This window comes from Tamandua tetradactyla, chromosome 16 (genome assembly GCF_023851605.1).
Source record: "Tamandua tetradactyla isolate mTamTet1 chromosome 16, mTamTet1.pri, whole genome shotgun sequence".
Taxonomy (NCBI): Eukaryota; Metazoa; Chordata; class Mammalia; order Pilosa; family Myrmecophagidae; genus Tamandua; species Tamandua tetradactyla.
In genome coordinates, this window is record NC_135342.1 from 25,778,201 (window position 1) to 25,795,227 (window position 17,027).

Genomic DNA, 17,027 nt, shown 5'->3' on the forward strand with positions numbered 1-17,027 from the left:
CTAGTTGATGTTCTTGGAGAGACTGGTGCCTTTGGGTTTCAGGTCTTATCTGGCATGTACTTATTTTTTCGCAATGTGACTGTGTGATTGTGAAAACCTTGTGTCTGATGCTCCTTTTATCTACGGTATGGACAGATGAGTAAAAAAATATGGATTAAAAATAAATAAATAATAGGGGGAACAAATGTCAAAATAAAATGAGTAGATTGAAATACAAGTGATCAATGAAAGGGAGGGGTAAGGGGTATAAAAAAATAGGGGGATCAAAGATTAAAATATATTGGGTAGATGGAAATAATAGTGGTCAATGAGAGGGAGGGGGGAAGGGGTATGGTATGTATGAGTTCTTTCTTTTTTCTTTTTATTTCTTTTTCTGGAGTGATGTAAGTGTTGTAAGAAATGATCATGGTGATGAATATACAACTATGTGATGATATTGTGAGCCAATGATTGTACACCAAGTATGGAATGTTCATATGTTAAGAATGTTCATGTTTATATGCTGTTCTGTTTGGTCAATAAAAAAAAAACCTTTTTATTTTGAAATGACTTTAGATTTAGAAGAGTTACAAAGGTAATTCAGAGAATTCACAAAGGCCCTTCAGCCAGCTTCCTCTAATGTTAACATCTTACACAACCATGGTATCATCAAAACTAAATTAACCTTGACACAAAACTATTAACTAAACTACAGACTTGATATGGTTTTCACCAGCTTTTCTACTTATGTCTAATTTAGGATCACACATTGTATTTAGCTGCTACATCTTCTTAGGCTCTCCCAATCTATAACAGTTCCTCAGTTTTCCCTCATATTTCATGACCTTAACACTTTTGAAGAGTCCTGGTCAGGTATTTTGTTAGAATGGGTTCTAACAAATAGAACTGACAAATAGAATGTCAAATTGGTTTTGTCTGATATTTCCATGGATTTGGGGGAAGAACAGCAGAGACTTGTCTTTCTCAGTGTGAGTCCAAACCACCCTTAAGGACAGAGGAATTAAGCTTCAGCTCCCGCAGGGACAAGTATCAAAAAATTTATGGACCACCACAATAATGAACATTTTGGGGTAGGTACTGCGAGGCTATGTAAACCCCTTGCTGCTATTTAAAATCTCCCCACTCTTTAGCATTCATCAGAGTATCTTGCTTGCAACAATTACTACTATGTTATTCTCATGATGATTTCCTATTTCCCTTACTCCTTTCAGATTTATTCACTGGAATTGGGGGTAAGGAGTAGCATTGTTTCACCACTATTTTTAAATTTATTCAGTGACTGACTTAGATGAGTATGGATTCATAGATGCTCGTTTTATTCTTCGGGTGATAATCCAGTGCTATCATTATTTACTTTGTTGCTCAAATTGTTCTCACTTTGGCCCCAGGAGCTCTTCCAGCTCCTGTGCCCTTTGGCATGCCCCCAGCCTTCTGAGGTCTTTGTTTTGAATCCTTCCTTACTTTCTGGTGCCACAGGTTATGGACCCATACTTTTTTTTTTCCTATAATATTTTAAAGCAAATTCCAGACATCTTTCTATTTCATTTGACATATATTTTCACTACGTAAACTAACCCACATGATAAAGCTGAGGACCACCCAGACTTCCTCTGCCAGTTCCTTTTCCCTTTTCACACTATAGTGTTGGTGTGTTTCCTTACAGGCCTTTCTGGTGCACTGCCATACAACCCCCCGGAAGTAACCTTCTGTGTTGTTTCTGAGGCTCATTTTTAGTTTTATGAAGGAGGACAAAGCTCCCTCGGTGACTGTGATGTGTGGCCAGGGAGGAGAACCAGGGCTATTGACTGGGCTCTCTAAGTGTTCTCACGATGTGGCCACACAGAGCACACCGCTTTTCTGGGGCACTTTGGGGTCTGAAAGACCCACGGCTAGGGGGTCCTTGTCTGGGCCACACTGGGTACATTGGTGGGACAATCCTGCCTTCCACAGATGATACTGTGGCTGTTGACGGCACTGGGGTCTCTAGGAGAGGCCTGGAGACCCCATCTGCTCCCCACTGGCCCAGAACCAGTGGTCCTGGGGGTGAGAGGAGCTGATGACCCAGCTGCCTGGCAACTCCTTCCTGCCTTCCTCCTAGGACAGGCCCTCACTCTTTTTGGTCCCACATCAAATAAAGAGCCTGAGGCCACTGGGCAGATCCTGCCTACCACTTATGAGGAATGCAGAGATGCAGAGAAGGCCTGCTGTGACACTCCTTTAGGGCTCTCAGTGTTGGTGTTGTGAGGAACCCTGAAGAAATCTGGAGGGGCCACTACTGAGAGCTCTCATACCCTCTTTTGGCTTTCAAATCTGAGGCTGATAACCCAAATGCCCTCTGGGACACATAGGCACAATGGATGAGTGAATAGTAGTAGCAGTCCACACTTATTCTGAAGTGCTTTAGATCTATGCAAATTCATTTATGCTCACAACAACCCTGAGGGCCAGGATATTACTATCTGATTTTTCAGATGAGCAAGCTGAGGCAATGAGGGGTTTACTCACTCCTCCAACAGCTCTTCAATGGCAAGGTGGGGATTCAAACCAGGAGTGGGCACCACTTTCCTTTTAAACTCCCTCCTGTTCCCTCTTGCCTCAGCAAGTCGGGTGGACCTCCCTTTCAGGCACTCCAATGGCCTCCATTTCTTTGCTCCCTTCCAAAGGCACAGAGCCCAGGGATTTTTGGCCTGAAACCTCCAGTGACATGTAGGCGGGACGCGAAGTCCTTGGGTCTGGAAGCATCTGTTTCATTAAATCAATAAATATAAATATATTGGAACCTCATTTTTACAGAAAATAGCCTTGCTTCCCCCACCCCACCCCAGCCCTCTGGAGAAGCAGGTCAGCCTGAGGAAAGGTCTACCCAAGTTCATGCCAGGCTGGAATTGGGCCAAGTGACCATGGTCTACTGAGTCATGCTTAGAGGAAAGGCCTTCCCCACCATGACATAACCCCAAAATTTGAAATGTTGGGTCCAAGGGCATGTGCAATTTAAAATGTGGTAGCAGTTACCACCCAGCTGCCCTCCAAGGGGGGCCTGTACCCAACCTACATGCCCACCTGCAGTGCACGAGGGGACTCCTCCCCACCACCCCACTCCACAGTATTGACAAACTCAGGCTTTGCAGTGATTTTATATCAGTGATTTTCACCCGGCATTTATCTTTTTATGAGAGGGGGTGAGCAATATTTTTAGAAGTATGAGAACCATCTTTTCTATAAATTATTTACTATGACTATTTTGCTGGAGGGTTGTTCAGGCTTGGGTTTGAATCCCAGCCCCAGGTGCCCTTGGTCAGGCAATTTTGTGGCACCTGAGCTTCAGTTTCCTCATCTATAAATGGGAATCATAATACTCCCCTCAGACAGGAGATCAGAAGAGATGATGTCTATAAAGTGATAAAGTGCTAGCTCAGGGAAGATGCTCAGTAATGTCTGCTCTCAGATAGACTGTGGCTGCATAGTCACTTCCTCCAGGAAGCGCCATGGAGCAATGCTCTTCCACACTGAGCTTGTGAGGCTTCCATATGGTCAAATGTATCTGTAGTATAGGGCCACTGGCTGGGCAACCATTTCCCAATGGTTTCAAAGGGTAAGAATGTGGGGTAAACTGAGGCTGGACCTGGCATTCTCAGACCATGGTTCTTCCCTACCTTGCCCTTGCCCAGAAGCTTGACTGCCTTCGTCTTATGGTCAGGGGAAGCTGTAGGACAGGGTTCGGAATGGAAAGAAATAAGGGAGGAGCTTCTTCCCAGGCTACCTTCCAGATGTGGGCTAGCTAAAACCTGGAAATAGGAAGCATGTGCACTATATGGGTCTGGTCTAATGGATCTTGCTCTGTGAGAGAGCCTGTCTGGGCACCCACCTACTGGTGACCAAGACAGCCCTGGGTCCTGTCCTTCAGACCTGTGGGGTGACAGATCCATAGATCCAACACCAGACAGTGACACCCCAGAGTGATCTGGGTGAGGATGGGGAGACCCAGGCAGAGTGGTCAGGGCCAGGATAGGGGAGGCACAGGCAGGGTGTCACAGCTGGGATGGGGGAGGCATGGGCAGGAGGTTGGAACTGGAATGGGGGAAAAATAGGCAGAGGCATATGGGCTGTGGGAGCTCAGAGGAGGTGCTTGATCCAGACTAGGGGGGGGTATCAAGGAGGGCTTCCTGGAGAAGGGGTCAGCGAAAGCATAGCCAGAAAGATGGGGAAAAAATGAGCCAGAAGAATATGCTCAGGTCTGTCTAGATCACTAAGTCCCATTTTACAGATGAGGAAACAGATGATGCCATTTGCCTAAGGTAACATGTGAAAGAAGCAGCTGAGGTTGCTAGCTATTCCTCATAACTTCTTTTCCTTTTACCTCAACAACAGCCCCCAAAGCTGAGCTGGGCACATAGCCTCATTTACCAGCCTCCCTGACAGGTAAGCTGTGGCCATGTGATTAAGGCAAGAAGGAATGTGAGGCTTCAGGAAGCATCCTTAAAGAGAAGCGGTATGTTATTTTCTCTCCTACTGGCTGGGTCTAGACTAATGGCCAGAGCTCTAGCAGCCACCCAGGACTCTGAAGACCCCTGCAGTTGGCAGAGCAGAGGGCTGGAAGGAGCCTGGGCCTTGATGAATTTGTGGAAGTCCCATATCAGTCACAAACTGCCCGCCTCAAAACTTTTTACCTGCATAAAATCTTGTATGATTAAGCCATTGTCATTTGGACTTTCTACCACATGCAGCCAAAGCAAATCTGAATAAGCACACTGCACACTATACTAGTAATATAAAATGCCATTTGTGGAGTGCTTATTCTATGCCTGACATGCTTCCCACACAGCATTTCACACAATCCTCACTGTAGCTCCATGCAGCAAGCACAACTGCTGCCTCTACTCTTTGACGAGGTAAGGGGGACATGAAGATACATGTCCATGGTTGCACAGTGACAAGTAACAGGAGAGGACTCTACCCCTACTCCCCTAGATTCTGGCACCTGAGCGTGCCCCCTTCAAGGTCCCAAAGGTTTCTGTTAATCCTCCCAGAACAGAGAAGGGGATGGGTGGGGAACCTGGTGGGGTGGGAGGTGCCTACCTTCGTATGCCTTGGCAGCATTGACCAGGCTGGACCACTCGAGTCCAGCAGCTGTGTCGGGCAGAGGCATCATTCCGGGGTCAAGGCGCCGTAGTGGCCGGTCCCGCCCATCAGCCAGTGAGAGCTCTGAGGCTGAGATGGCAGCTGGAGAGAGAGTTGAGACAGGGAAATGATTGAAAATGACAATATGGGAAAGACAAACTAATTACATTGTTTAGAAGATGGCAGCAGGGACGTACAGCAGGGCAAGGGAATGGGAGGGTCAGATGTTCATGTGGGTCCAATTTTACCCAAGTGCCAGGGAAGGCCTTGCAGGGATGACATCTGATCAGAGCTCTGAGGCAGGGAGGGGATGAGCCAAGGGAACACCAGGGAAGACATTCTAGGCAGATGGAACCAGTACAAAAGCCTGAGGTAGGAATGTGCCTGTATGTTTAAAACAGTGAGGAGGCCAGTGTGGCTGGAACAGTAAATGTAGGTGGGAGGAGTGGGGCTGAGGGCACAGAGATGACAGTGGTGGATGTGTGGGGCCTTACGGGTCACAATGAGGACCCTGGCTTTTATGCTAAGGGACATGGAATCACTGGAGGCCTCTGAGCACAGGAGGGTTCACGGGATCCCTTTGGCTGTGTGTGGTGACAGACTGTGAGCAGGGAGACCAGGGAGGTGGGAGATGACAGTGGACAGGACCATGGATGGGGGTGGCAGGGGAACTGTGGGCAGATTCTAGAGCTATTTTATAGCTGGAGCCAACAGGATTTCCTAAAGGACATATGTGGGTGTGAGTCAAAAAGAAGGGTGCAGGATGCAGTCAAAGTTTTGGGCCTAAGCATAGCATGATGGAGTTGCTAGTAACTGAGATGGTGAAGGCCATACGGGAAGTTGGGAGGATCAGAAGTTTGTTTCTGGAGGCGTGAAGTGGGAAATGGCATTCTATGTTCTCAGGTGACAGCCGATGGGAACTGGCTACCAGAGTCTAGAGTGGGGAAAAGGATTATAAATTTGGGTTGTCAGTGTATGGGCAGTGCTGGATTTGGCAGGATCACTGTGGCAGGGTGAGGAGAGGCCTTGTGGGGCCAGGTATGAGCACTGAGGAGAGGAGGCCCTTGAGGCTTCAGGGAGTTGGCAGTGACAGTGCAAGCTCTGTGCCAGCAGTCACGTTCATTGTCCTAGCTGAGCCCCACGTGCCTGGCTTAGGCCCTGAGCCAGGTTCATCAACTCTTCACAGCCCCCTAAGAGGCAGGACAGCGAAGCACAGAGAGATCAGGAAAGGTCTGAGGTAACTCAGCTGGGGCAGGCCAAGCTTGATGGTGAACTGACCCTTGTCTTGTCTGTGTGGCCAGGCACTTCCTCTGTCAGCCCAAGTTGAGTAGGCTCTGGGCACATCTCACGTCTTCTGGACAGTGAGTGGGGAGGAGGGATTATTAGAATCCTTATGTTATGGAGGAGGCTCAGCACGAGAAGCTACCTTGCCTGAGTTCACATGGGCTGGTGGCAGCACTGGGGGGTGCTGAGCCTGTTTTAAGCCCATGCTGTGGTTTGAAAGGCCCTGCTCAGTAACTGCTACATTAACTTGTTCTCTAGTCCAGTCATAACACCTGACTCCAGAAAACAGCTAACAATAGTGACCAGTTTTTCAGTGCTTACTTCGTTTTAGGCATTGTGCTAAGTGGTTTCCATGTATTAACCAGCTTGATTCTCATATTAACCCATGAGGTGGGCACTATTTTTGCTCACATTTTACAGTCGAAGAAACCGAGGCATAGAGAGTTTCCATCTGTGAGTGGAGGAGCCGGAAAGCAAATTCAGGTAGTCTAGCTCTTGGGAAGTGTGACTGGGCTTGCGTGGCGCTCTGTGGGTATCTGCTGAGTGCAGGAATGGCTGTTTGGGGCATGCTCTGTGCCTCCAGCCTGACAGCTTCTGACCACTGAGCTGGGGGAGGAGGTGGTCTGGGCAGAGCTGCCACTGCCAAGCACAGGGTCCAGGAAGGGCTCTTGAGATGTGTGGGAGAAGTGGAGAGGCTCGGGGGTTGTGCTGAGGTCAGATGGAACGCTCCTTGGTTTAGGCCGATGGGGAGTCAGATGGTAAAGACAGGTGTGCGCATGTTCTGTCAGATGGAGGACTCTGAGCAGAGCTAGCTGGACGAATTCACAGCTGTATGTCTTGCCGGGTCCTCCGGGCACACCATGCTCTCTGCCAGAGTGACTCTCGCCCCTCTCACATATTATGTGCTGAGCACCCACTACGTGTTGGGCTGGCTTTAGGTGTACCAAGGGCAGTAAAGGTGAGAGGCAGGGACTCGGCCTTCTGTCCAAGGGGAGACCCAGAGTGAAGCTTAAAAGGCATGAGGAATTCCCACTGAAACGCAGGTCCCACTAGGCAGGGTTGTTCTCCATCTTGCTCACAGCCAAACGCCCAGTGTCTTGAGAATGATTTGTAGAATGAATGCAATGGAGGGGAGGAACAGGGTGCTGTGGAGGTGTAACGTGGTGGATATAACCCAGCCCTCGGGTGGGAGTGGGGAGGCCTATAGGAAGAGCAATAACTGAGCCAAACCCTGAGATAAGCAAGAGTTACTCAGAAAAGGGGTGGGGGAAGAACATGGCAGGCAGAAGGAAAGCTATGTAGAATGTCTTGAGGAGGACAAGAGCCTGGGGCACTGGAAAATCAGGAGGAGGGAACCATGAGTCCCTGTGGGCACCAGGATGAGGAGTGCAGACACAGATGTTAGGGCAATGGGGAGCCATGGAAAAATTTTAAAGGGGGAGACAAGACTCCCTCTAAGAAAAGGCACTATGGCATGGGGTACAATCTTTCAGCAGAAACTCTTGGACCAGACATGTATCTGCATCCAAGATTTGTCTGGATTTGAGAAAGGCAGATGTGCACATACTGCACATTATTTAACACACTCACAGAGGTCAGGGCAGCTCTTCATAATCAATACATCCACAAAGAAGCAATTTAGACCAAGAAGGGTAAAAAAGGACTATAAAAAGCCTCATGTTTGTTCAGGTCAGGTTTTGCTGCTAAATCAGTTTGGCTCGGACTTTGGAATCTCCTTTCAGGTTTTGAGCCTTTGTGGGGGTGGGTAAGGGATCCTAGTGTCGAATGAGGGCACGGCCAACCCCAGCTGGGTCACAGTTTCCGATAGGGGCTGTGAGTACAGCGCCCGGCTCACAGGGATGCTCAGTAAATATTTGCTGGATGAATAAATAAAAGGATGGATGACTCATACCCCTGAGCCCCTCCCAAGAGTTAGAAGACTTGAAAGGGAGCCAGGTGAGTAAACAAATATTCACAAGGCAACCTGCTTGGTGCTGGAAGAGAGAAGCGGGAGGCAGGCGGACAGAGAGCTGTTGTTGTGTGGTGAAGGGTGGGGCGGCTAATGCCCCAGGTCCTGAGTGATTAGCCCTCTACTCTGTACCTGGAAGGACTGACACTTCCTCTCTGATCTCAGCTGACCCCAGTTTTTCGGTGCCCTGACTCCTAGGTCACCCCCAGGAGACCCCAGTGCCCAACCACCAGGCCCCTCAGGAGCTCATGTGCACCCCAGTTCCCTCTTTCAGATGACCCCAACACTGGCTACCTCCAGCCTTTGATCTTCGGGTGACCCTCAGGCTCTGGTGCCCCCATTTCCCAACCCTGGGGTACCTCCCCAGCCCCAGGGGCCCAGGCTCACATTTCTTCTCTGGAAAACCATTGCCGGAGTCAGGGATGGTGCTGGGGCCGCCCCCCCCAGGTGGCTGTGGGTGTGAGTGCTGGTGCTGGCGGCGGGCAGGCAGCGTGCTGGAGGGAAAGGTGCAGGTGCTGGTGAAGAGCACATCACTGGGCAGGCTTGGCTCCAGGCTGGCAGGGTTGGCAAAGCTGGGCTCCCGGCGCCCGCTGCACAGACTCTCATCTGACAGCGTCCGCTGCAGGCTCTTCTGTGGGGACTATTGCCAAAATGGGGGGAGGGGGGGTGCCATTAAAGCCTGGCCCATGGTCACGGTCCTCACAAAGGCTCTTTTCTTTTTGCACACCTGTGGTTCTTACTCACATTGAATTGATTTCTACCCCCTTCATGATCAAAGAGCCTTCTTACCCCTGGAGTCCCCCTACCCCTCATTTCAGCTCCAGGTAAGGGTAGAAGACCCAGTGCTTAGGGAAGGGGTGTGACCCAAGCTGGACAACTGAGAGCCAGTGCTGGGAGCCTGGGGGTACCACTGAAGACAAAGTTTTCTCTTTCACTGGTGCTCTGCCCCCATGACAATGAGATTGTCCAAGAGTGAGGCCACAAGGGGCAAGCCAGGATGAAGTAAAGAGAAGCAGACAGCGTGGCAGTACTGTGGACACCTGTTGTCTTGACCATCCCTCACCCTTGGGTAACAAGAGCCTCTGTCTTCCCTGGAGAGCCCCTTCCTCCAGGCTCAGTCCTTGTGGTTTGGTGGTGGGCGGCCCTTACCACCCCTGGGCTCCCAGAGAAGGTTATGAGACCCAGGTCTGGCCACTGAGAACCTCCCTTTCTAGTCACATGCCACTGTCTAGTCTCTCACAAATCCCTGCAGCCTAGGCTAGTTTACGCTGTGATCCAACCCTAATATGGAACCATTACTCCAAGGCTGGCAGATACCAAAGGCAGAAGAAATAGGTTAGGAAGAGGCTGGAGTGATGACAGGAAATCTGCCCACCTCTCTGGCCCTCCCAAGGGCCACACAGCCTGATTCTGTCAGGAAAGGAGGAGGGGCCGGGACTGCTGCCACTTACTCCCAAGTCTCTCTCCTGCTCTGGCCCCAGGTTGTCCATGATGATGAGTTTCTTGAGGTCATCCTCGATGGTGGATTTGTAGTTCTTCCGTGGGGAGCGGAGGTCTCGGAGGGATGCCCTCAACCGCGGCTGCCCAAAGACATTTTTCGTGCTGCTGTCCACCTGCCTGGAAGGAGAGGGATGGAGGTCAGAGGAGTCTTGGGGAGGCTCAACTTGCCTCTCAAACCTGTCCTGATGCAAGAAGGCTGGGCTGCCACTGGGAGAAGGAACATAGTCTTTGATACCTCACTTGGCAAAAGCTGTGATAGATGAGGAATTTCTCTTATTCTTTCTCTTCACTCATTCCACAAAGATTTACTGGGAATTTATTCTGTGCCACACCTGTCTAAGGTATTGGGGACACAGAGGTGACCACAGAGCTGACATCTAGTTGGGGAGACTGATAAGGAGCAAATGAACAGAAAGAGATCTTGTAATGCAAGGTAAAGAGAAGTGTTTTGAAGAATAAAACCAGGTAAAGGGCTAGAGCTTGACAGGGACCAGGGATGGCTAGTGTAAGGAGGTGACATTTGAGGGGAAGTTAACAGGAATATAACCCTTACCCTCTAGACACTCTTCTAAGGGCTTCACATATACAGCCTTGTTAAATCGGCACAGAAAGGCAAAGTAACTATATAACACTGGTCTAAAATCAGTTTTGTCCTAGGCCTGTCTTGAAGCCAGTAATTTCCTTATCAACATTATTCTGTTCGTTTTCCTTCACAATACCGCTTGCAGCCTGAAATTGCCTTTTTTTGTGTACTTGCTTATTGTCTGTCTACCCACTAGTGTATAAACCACATAGAGGCAAGGCCTGGGTCTCCCTTAGAACACATATGAACTCATTAAATCCTCACCATAGCCACAGGAATTAAGTACCACTAGTATCTCACTTCATGTATGAGGTAGTTAAGGCACAGAGGAGTTAAGCCATTTGTCTAAAATCACACAGCCTATGAATAGAGGAGTAAGGATTTAAACCAAGACCACCAGGTTGCAGAGTCACCACTGTGCTTGATTGCTTTGTTTATATCACAGAGACAGCATGAAAAAAGATGTGTGGCATAATCATATTTAAAAACTACACTTCTATTGCAGAAATGATTTCTGGAAGAAATTATGAACGATGATTACCTCTGGGAAGTAGGATTCTTATTAGGAGGTGGGAAAATGGGATCTCTATTTTTCATCTGATGTTCTTCCTCTCTGAATTTATTTTACCATAATTATGTGCTATAACAACAATAAAACTAATTAGAAAACAAAAAAAGCTGGCAACTGAACATCATTTTGTAATTCAAGAAAGAAAAAGAGTCTTTTAACCTGGAGAATAAATAAGATGTCTCTGTATCCCATGGGTTTTGAAGTCTACATTTTCTTTCATTCTTTCTCAGCTGCCAGCCTTGGGATTTTAACAAAGAAAGACAGGGTGGCAAGTTTCTCTTTCAGGTCATATTTCTTTCCTAATTCCAGGTTTAGGGTAGTTCTGGATCCGTGGCTGTCAGGAAAGCACGTTCTCTAGACAAATAAAAAACTTTAGATTCCAAAGAAAGAAATAGAAGCAGATAGAGAGAGAGAGATGTGCATAGTCCAGAATATTTCTCCCATGGAAGCTGGGATGGGAGGGAAAAACCCAACAGATCCCTCCAGAGATTCTGGAAGGGGTCTCACACCCCTCCCTTCCCCTCTTCCTTCTGATTTTGGCATTTCCCAGAACCCCCTGCACCGAGATGTGGATGACTCAGCGTGGGGCCCGCTGTGGGGGAGGGGCCACAATGCCTGGCCCCCTGGTACGGAAGCAGGCCAGGCTGCAGGGTAAGAAAGGTGCATTGTTTACCAGGCTCTCCTCCCGGCAGGAGTGTGAAAGGACCTGCTGAAAACTTAAAAATGTGCACTCTCTCTGCCCTAGGAGTTCTACTTTTACAAGGGTGTTCTTTAGAAAGGACTGCCAGAGTCTAGGGCACCATGTAGAGCCACTTCCTGGGGTCCTGTCAATGGAGGAATCACAGAAACTGCCGGCAGGGAGAGATGAGGCAGACAGTGGCATAACCGAGTTACCACATGGCTGCTGAAGAGCGATGCAGCCAACCCAAAGGACCTGGAAAGAGGTTTTTCTGGATATGTAATATGGAAAGGAAGTGATATGCATGTTGTGAAACCACTTTTATAAAATAAAACTCACACCAAGCTTAGCTTGGTATACCGGAGTTTATCAAATTCTCATGTCCAAGGGTATAAATGTGGGACTTCACTTTCTAAAAACATTCCTCACTAAAGCTCACATAATCTTACAGTCCCCCATGCCCTCATCATGTCCCACTTTCCCCCTGCTCTAGCCACAAGGGCCTCTTTAATGTTCCTTAAAGATACCAGGCATCCTCCTGCCTCAGGGCTTTGCGATGGCTGCTTCCCCTGCCTGAAGTATCCTTCCCAATGCTCCCCCTGGCTGGCGGCTTCTCATCCTTCTGTCTCAGCTCAGAAGTCACTCCAAAGAGAGGCCTCCTCTGACTCCCCAGCTTCCTGGGGCACCCTCTGAGCTCAGCTGCTCTTTATCACATAATCCCATACTGGATTTTCACTGCATTCATCTCACTAGGATTTGGATTATCTGGATTCATGTGTTTGCTGTCCCAGTCCCTCCACCAAAGCTCGGGTAAGGCTGGAACCTCACGTGCAGTCTTCTGCATTCTAGGTCAGTGTTGGGAACAGGGCCTGCCACACTGTGATGCTCAAAAGTAGCTGTTAAATGTGTATCACACAGAAGCTCGATAGCTTTTTTTTTTAATTTGTTTTTCAAGAAGCTTAAATGACTTTTGTAAAACAGAAAAAAGTAATGCGATACTTAAAAAAAAAAAAAGCCGAAAGAACAGAAGAATTCCTTCCTTGTCTATTTGTATTCATTTGATAAAATCGCCTTCCCAGCTCCCAAAACCTCTGGTATTCTAATGGGGCATTCTGTCAATGGAATCTGGCTCACTGGAACAAACTGTGCTAGAACCTTCTCTCCCAACCCTCAAATCTACCACCTGACCCACCACAGCAGGTTCCGTGGCCTGACACTATTAGAGTGCTGTATGAACACATCTAATGGGGAAAAGCACAGTGAAATTCAATTTGGGGAGCCAAACTGATCATGTTTGCTTATTCTCTTTCTTCGGGAAAAATTTTCCAATGTATTCTTTAACTTGAAAATTCTATGCAATTTAAAATGGCATTTATTCCAGGTTAAAAAACAAAACAACCTGGACTTGTATATCTCAAATTTTTCTCTTTTTCAGATCTCTAGCCTTCACAGTTGTAAAAACCTAATAATGACCTTTGATGAAAAAATGGACTGCTGCTAAAAATAATGAGGTGGCTTACTATGTTCTAACATGGAAGAGTTGCCAAGATTCCTGAAGAGAAAAAAGCAAGGAAAAAAGGCAGAAGAGTGTATCTAGGAGGTGACCAGGTCAATAAATAAAAAAGAAGCCAGGGAAACATACATAATTACATGCGCTTGGTCATGTTCGTAACATTTCTGGAAGGAAGTAGATGAAATGAAACAATGGTTGTCTCTGGAGAGGGGAGCTGGGTGGCTTGGGGCCAGAGAAGGAGGGAGGCTTATTTTTCACTGCAAACCCTTTTGTACTGTTTTCATTCCTACTCTGTACATGTTTTTACCTGTCTGAAACCTAAAAGAAGAAAACATCTAGAAGTATCCTTTTCTCAAGGTTTTGACAGAAGACACTGAACTTGATATCTGATTTGTCCATGTTTCCTGAGCTGGGATTTTGCCATCTTGTAGAATAAATCCCTTACATTAAAAAAAGAAAAGACAAAATTGACAAAGAAGGCTCTGCACTTAGACCCGGCAACAGCAATGTCCTCTTCCTCTGACAGATATGCCAGAAGTGGAGGGCGACCCACCACTTAAACGTGGCTGGGCCTGATCCCATGTGACTCAGGGCTCTAGCCTCCAACTGGGCAGCTCCTTTGGGATAGGGTTAATTCAGCTAATTAGCACTGCTTGGCTTGGCTGAGCTGGGGGTGCTGCCGGCATGGCTGGTGAGGGTACGTGCTGGTTCTGCATCCAGGTGGCAGGTGGATTTTTCAGCTCTGAGACCCTGGAAGGATGGCTGGGAAAGTACAGTGGGGAGGGGGTCTGGGGATGTGCCTTTTCCTGCTCCTTCCTTGTCTACACTGAGGTGGTTCCAGGAAGCGTTACAGCTGAGGAAGGAGAGAACCTGAATGCCAGGTGTCAACCGCTAGATGCCAGTGCCTGCAAGCCTAACAGTTAAGCACAACTGAGCACGGCAGGATGCTGAGCACTTGCCGACATGCTTATGGAATCTTCATGCCACCTGGGGGATGAAGGCACCCCTGTTTTCCCCTTCTGTGGCTGTGAGAAATGAGAAATAGAGAGTTGAGGACACTTGAGCAAGGCCACACAGCTACCAAGCTAACAACAGAATCCACATCTGGCTGATGCTCTGAGCTGCCCCTTGTTTGGCTTGTGATAGGAATGAGTTTTCAATATGCACGGATCCTAATAGCACCTCCTGGTGATACAGGGTCCCCTGCCTGTGGCCAGTGTATCTCATGTGTGACTGCATTTATTTCTTATGCAACTGTGAGAGCCAGGTCTGAACATCATCCTTGCCTTAACAGCTAAGTGAATTGATGCTCTGAGAGGTTATGACACACAGAAAAGCAGAGCAGGAAGAGAGCCAAGGTAGTCTAGCTCAGGGACTGTGCTCTTAACTGCAGTTGGAGTGACAGCAGCTGTGATAACGTGCTTACCTCCCGAGTACTCACCTCTCTCCCAGGCCTGGGCTGCCTGTCATGCATTATTTCACCTTATCTACTTGATGGTCCTACCTGGGGCAGTGGCTCGTCCCTCTTTACAGATGAGGAGGCTCAGACCCAGGGTCCTCGAGCACGACCTTGGTGCTGGCCCTCCTAACCACTACTCCACACTTAAGGTGAAAACAGAGGCTGTTCCCAAGGGCCTAGCTCCTCTCACCAGGCCCTGGGGCCGCACTGATGGGGGACAACAAGGCCCATACACAGGGACCTCATGATAATCCTATGTGGTGTGGTTGGCCATGTAACACTCGGCGTTAAGCAGTGTCGGTGTGGGCTGTTCTCTGGGGAGCAGTGGCCCATTCTTGGCTGCCCCAGCCATGCAAATTTCCTCTGGGTGGCCAAGGGGCTGCTCTGCCACCAGAGGCAGCTCTTCAGTTGGGCTGAGATCAGCCTGCTGTGGAGGCAAGGCTCAAGCTGCTGGCCCTGCCCACTACTCTGTGGGGCCCCAGCGGGAACTGAAGCCCTGAAAGCTGCCTGCCCAGCTGTACTCTCATGGGCTAACCCTCTGCAGCAGTGCAAACTTGATGCTGGGAAAGTAGGGGCTACTGTTATCCTTGTTAAAAGAGGAGGAAACAGCTCTGCTGTTTTGCCCCTTCAATGGCTGGGAGAAGGCAGGCCAATGAGTTCAGAATTCTGGGACAAAGTGGGCAAAATGATCATTTCCTGGAGGCAGGGCTGCTGGCCTGGCTTTTCAACAGCGGCCGGGGCTTCAGTCCAAAGGCCAAGCATGAAGGTCCTTCTGTGGAAGATGTTCTTGGCCCCAGTGGTGTATAGATTCCTATCCTTCACTAGCTCATTCCCTCTTTCTTTCAACAAACAGAGCATGGACCCAAATCTAAGGGGAGACTTTTTCCCCAAGAAATGACCCGAAGCAGTGTCTCTCATTTCCTGAGGTTCTCACATGAGGGGCTTCTTCATTTATCTTACTGGGTTTGAATCCTGGTTCTGCCGCTTCTAGCTAGGTGACCCTGGGCAAGTACTACACCTAACTGTGCCTCTGATTCCTCCTCTGGAAATAGGGGTAAGTACATAATCCTTCTCATGAGGTTGCCATGAGGATCAAATGGGACCACTACTGTGCAACTAAGTAGCGCAGCCTGGCTACAAGGTGGCACTCCTCATATTGCCATGGCTATTGTCACTCCTCTCTGGGGATACCTGGCTTCAGCCAATGCTGGTTTGGGTCACTTCAGAGGCATCCTGATCAGAATCAGTGAAAAAGGAGGTAAAGAAATCAAACAGATTTGGCAATTATTCCTGGAGGAATGACCTCAGAAAATGCAGTGACCTTGTGGGGACAAAAACAGGTAATTATTAAACATTATCTGAGTAAATTTTGGGCAGGTGAGTCTAGCATACTGCACCACAGTTTTTCTCATATGGAAAACGGGATGCTAAGTATCTATACTTCATTGTTCTGCAGTAAGAATTTATTTTGTTTTGCTTTATTTATTATTTATTTATTTTACATGGGTAGGCACCTGACTTGGCAGGTGAGAAATCTGCCACTGAGCCACCGTTGCACCACCCTCTGCAGTGAGGATTTAAATAAGTAAATGTAGATTAAAAAAGGCTTACGACAGGGTTTAGCATTGTAGAAATCAATTAAAGTAGCTAAATAAATCATGCAAATGAGTTCTTGTACCTTAGGATAACGTTTCAGTAACAATGTCAAACATAGATTTAAAAAAACATGCTTTATCTCAAATAATTTAACTGGAAGTGAAGATGATGTTTTCTGGAAAACTGGGTTAGGTGACTCAAAAATACCTCGTTTGATGATAAAGACACTATTTCTAAGCACTTAGAATTGAATAAAACAGCTTCATGAAGTGGGCAATTGGATGTGTAAACAAAGGCAATATTCTAAAGTACTGTATTGTTTCATGGATGTTATTATTTTTAAAATATATCGGTAATGCAATTAAATATTACAGGGAACCATGAAACTATTTCATTTGTGTCCCCAAATACCTTACATATTTAGTTTACCTGTCTTTATACATACACGCACATAAGTAAGAATTCTTCCCTCTCCAGGTCCTATCTTTGGGAACAAGGGGTGCTGTCATCTGGTCAGGATTGTCACATTTGTTAGGTTGTGCTATTTTCTGAGCACTACTAACGGCTAGGCACTGGCCTTGCGAGGGGAACAGGGTGGACCCTGTTCTCAGTGCCCTTAGTCTGGGGGCAGGGTGACAGAGAAGAAACAAATCGCTATGGAAATGGCTGAAGCATCTGCCCTAGGACAGATGCTATGGAAGGAAAGGAGCATTGGGGTTGGCAGAGAGGGCGTTGAGCCTGGTGTGAGGGTTGCG

The 17,027-nt window shown here is 47.9% G+C and overlaps 1 protein-coding gene across 13 annotated transcripts in view; it reads right to left on the reverse strand.

Annotated features, from left to right (window-relative positions):
- Window positions 1-17,027, reverse strand: part of SIPA1L3 (signal induced proliferation associated 1 like 3) — a 308,825-nt gene that overhangs the window by 7,660 nt on the left and 284,138 nt on the right. For 12 of the 13 annotated variants that reach the window (XM_077132031.1, XM_077132021.1, XM_077132020.1 and 9 more), the window contains 3 exons: window positions 9,823-9,988; window positions 8,759-9,011; window positions 5,077-5,220 (listed from right to left, as the gene is read on the reverse strand). In XM_077132031.1, coding sequence (XP_076988146.1) covers window positions 5,077-5,220; window positions 8,759-9,011; window positions 9,823-9,988 — 563 coding nt within the window. Of the gene's footprint in view, window positions 1-2,505; window positions 2,743-5,076; window positions 5,221-8,758; window positions 9,012-9,822; window positions 9,989-17,027 lie in introns of all 13 variants that reach the window. The other variant, XR_013163484.1, reaches the window with a different exon arrangement.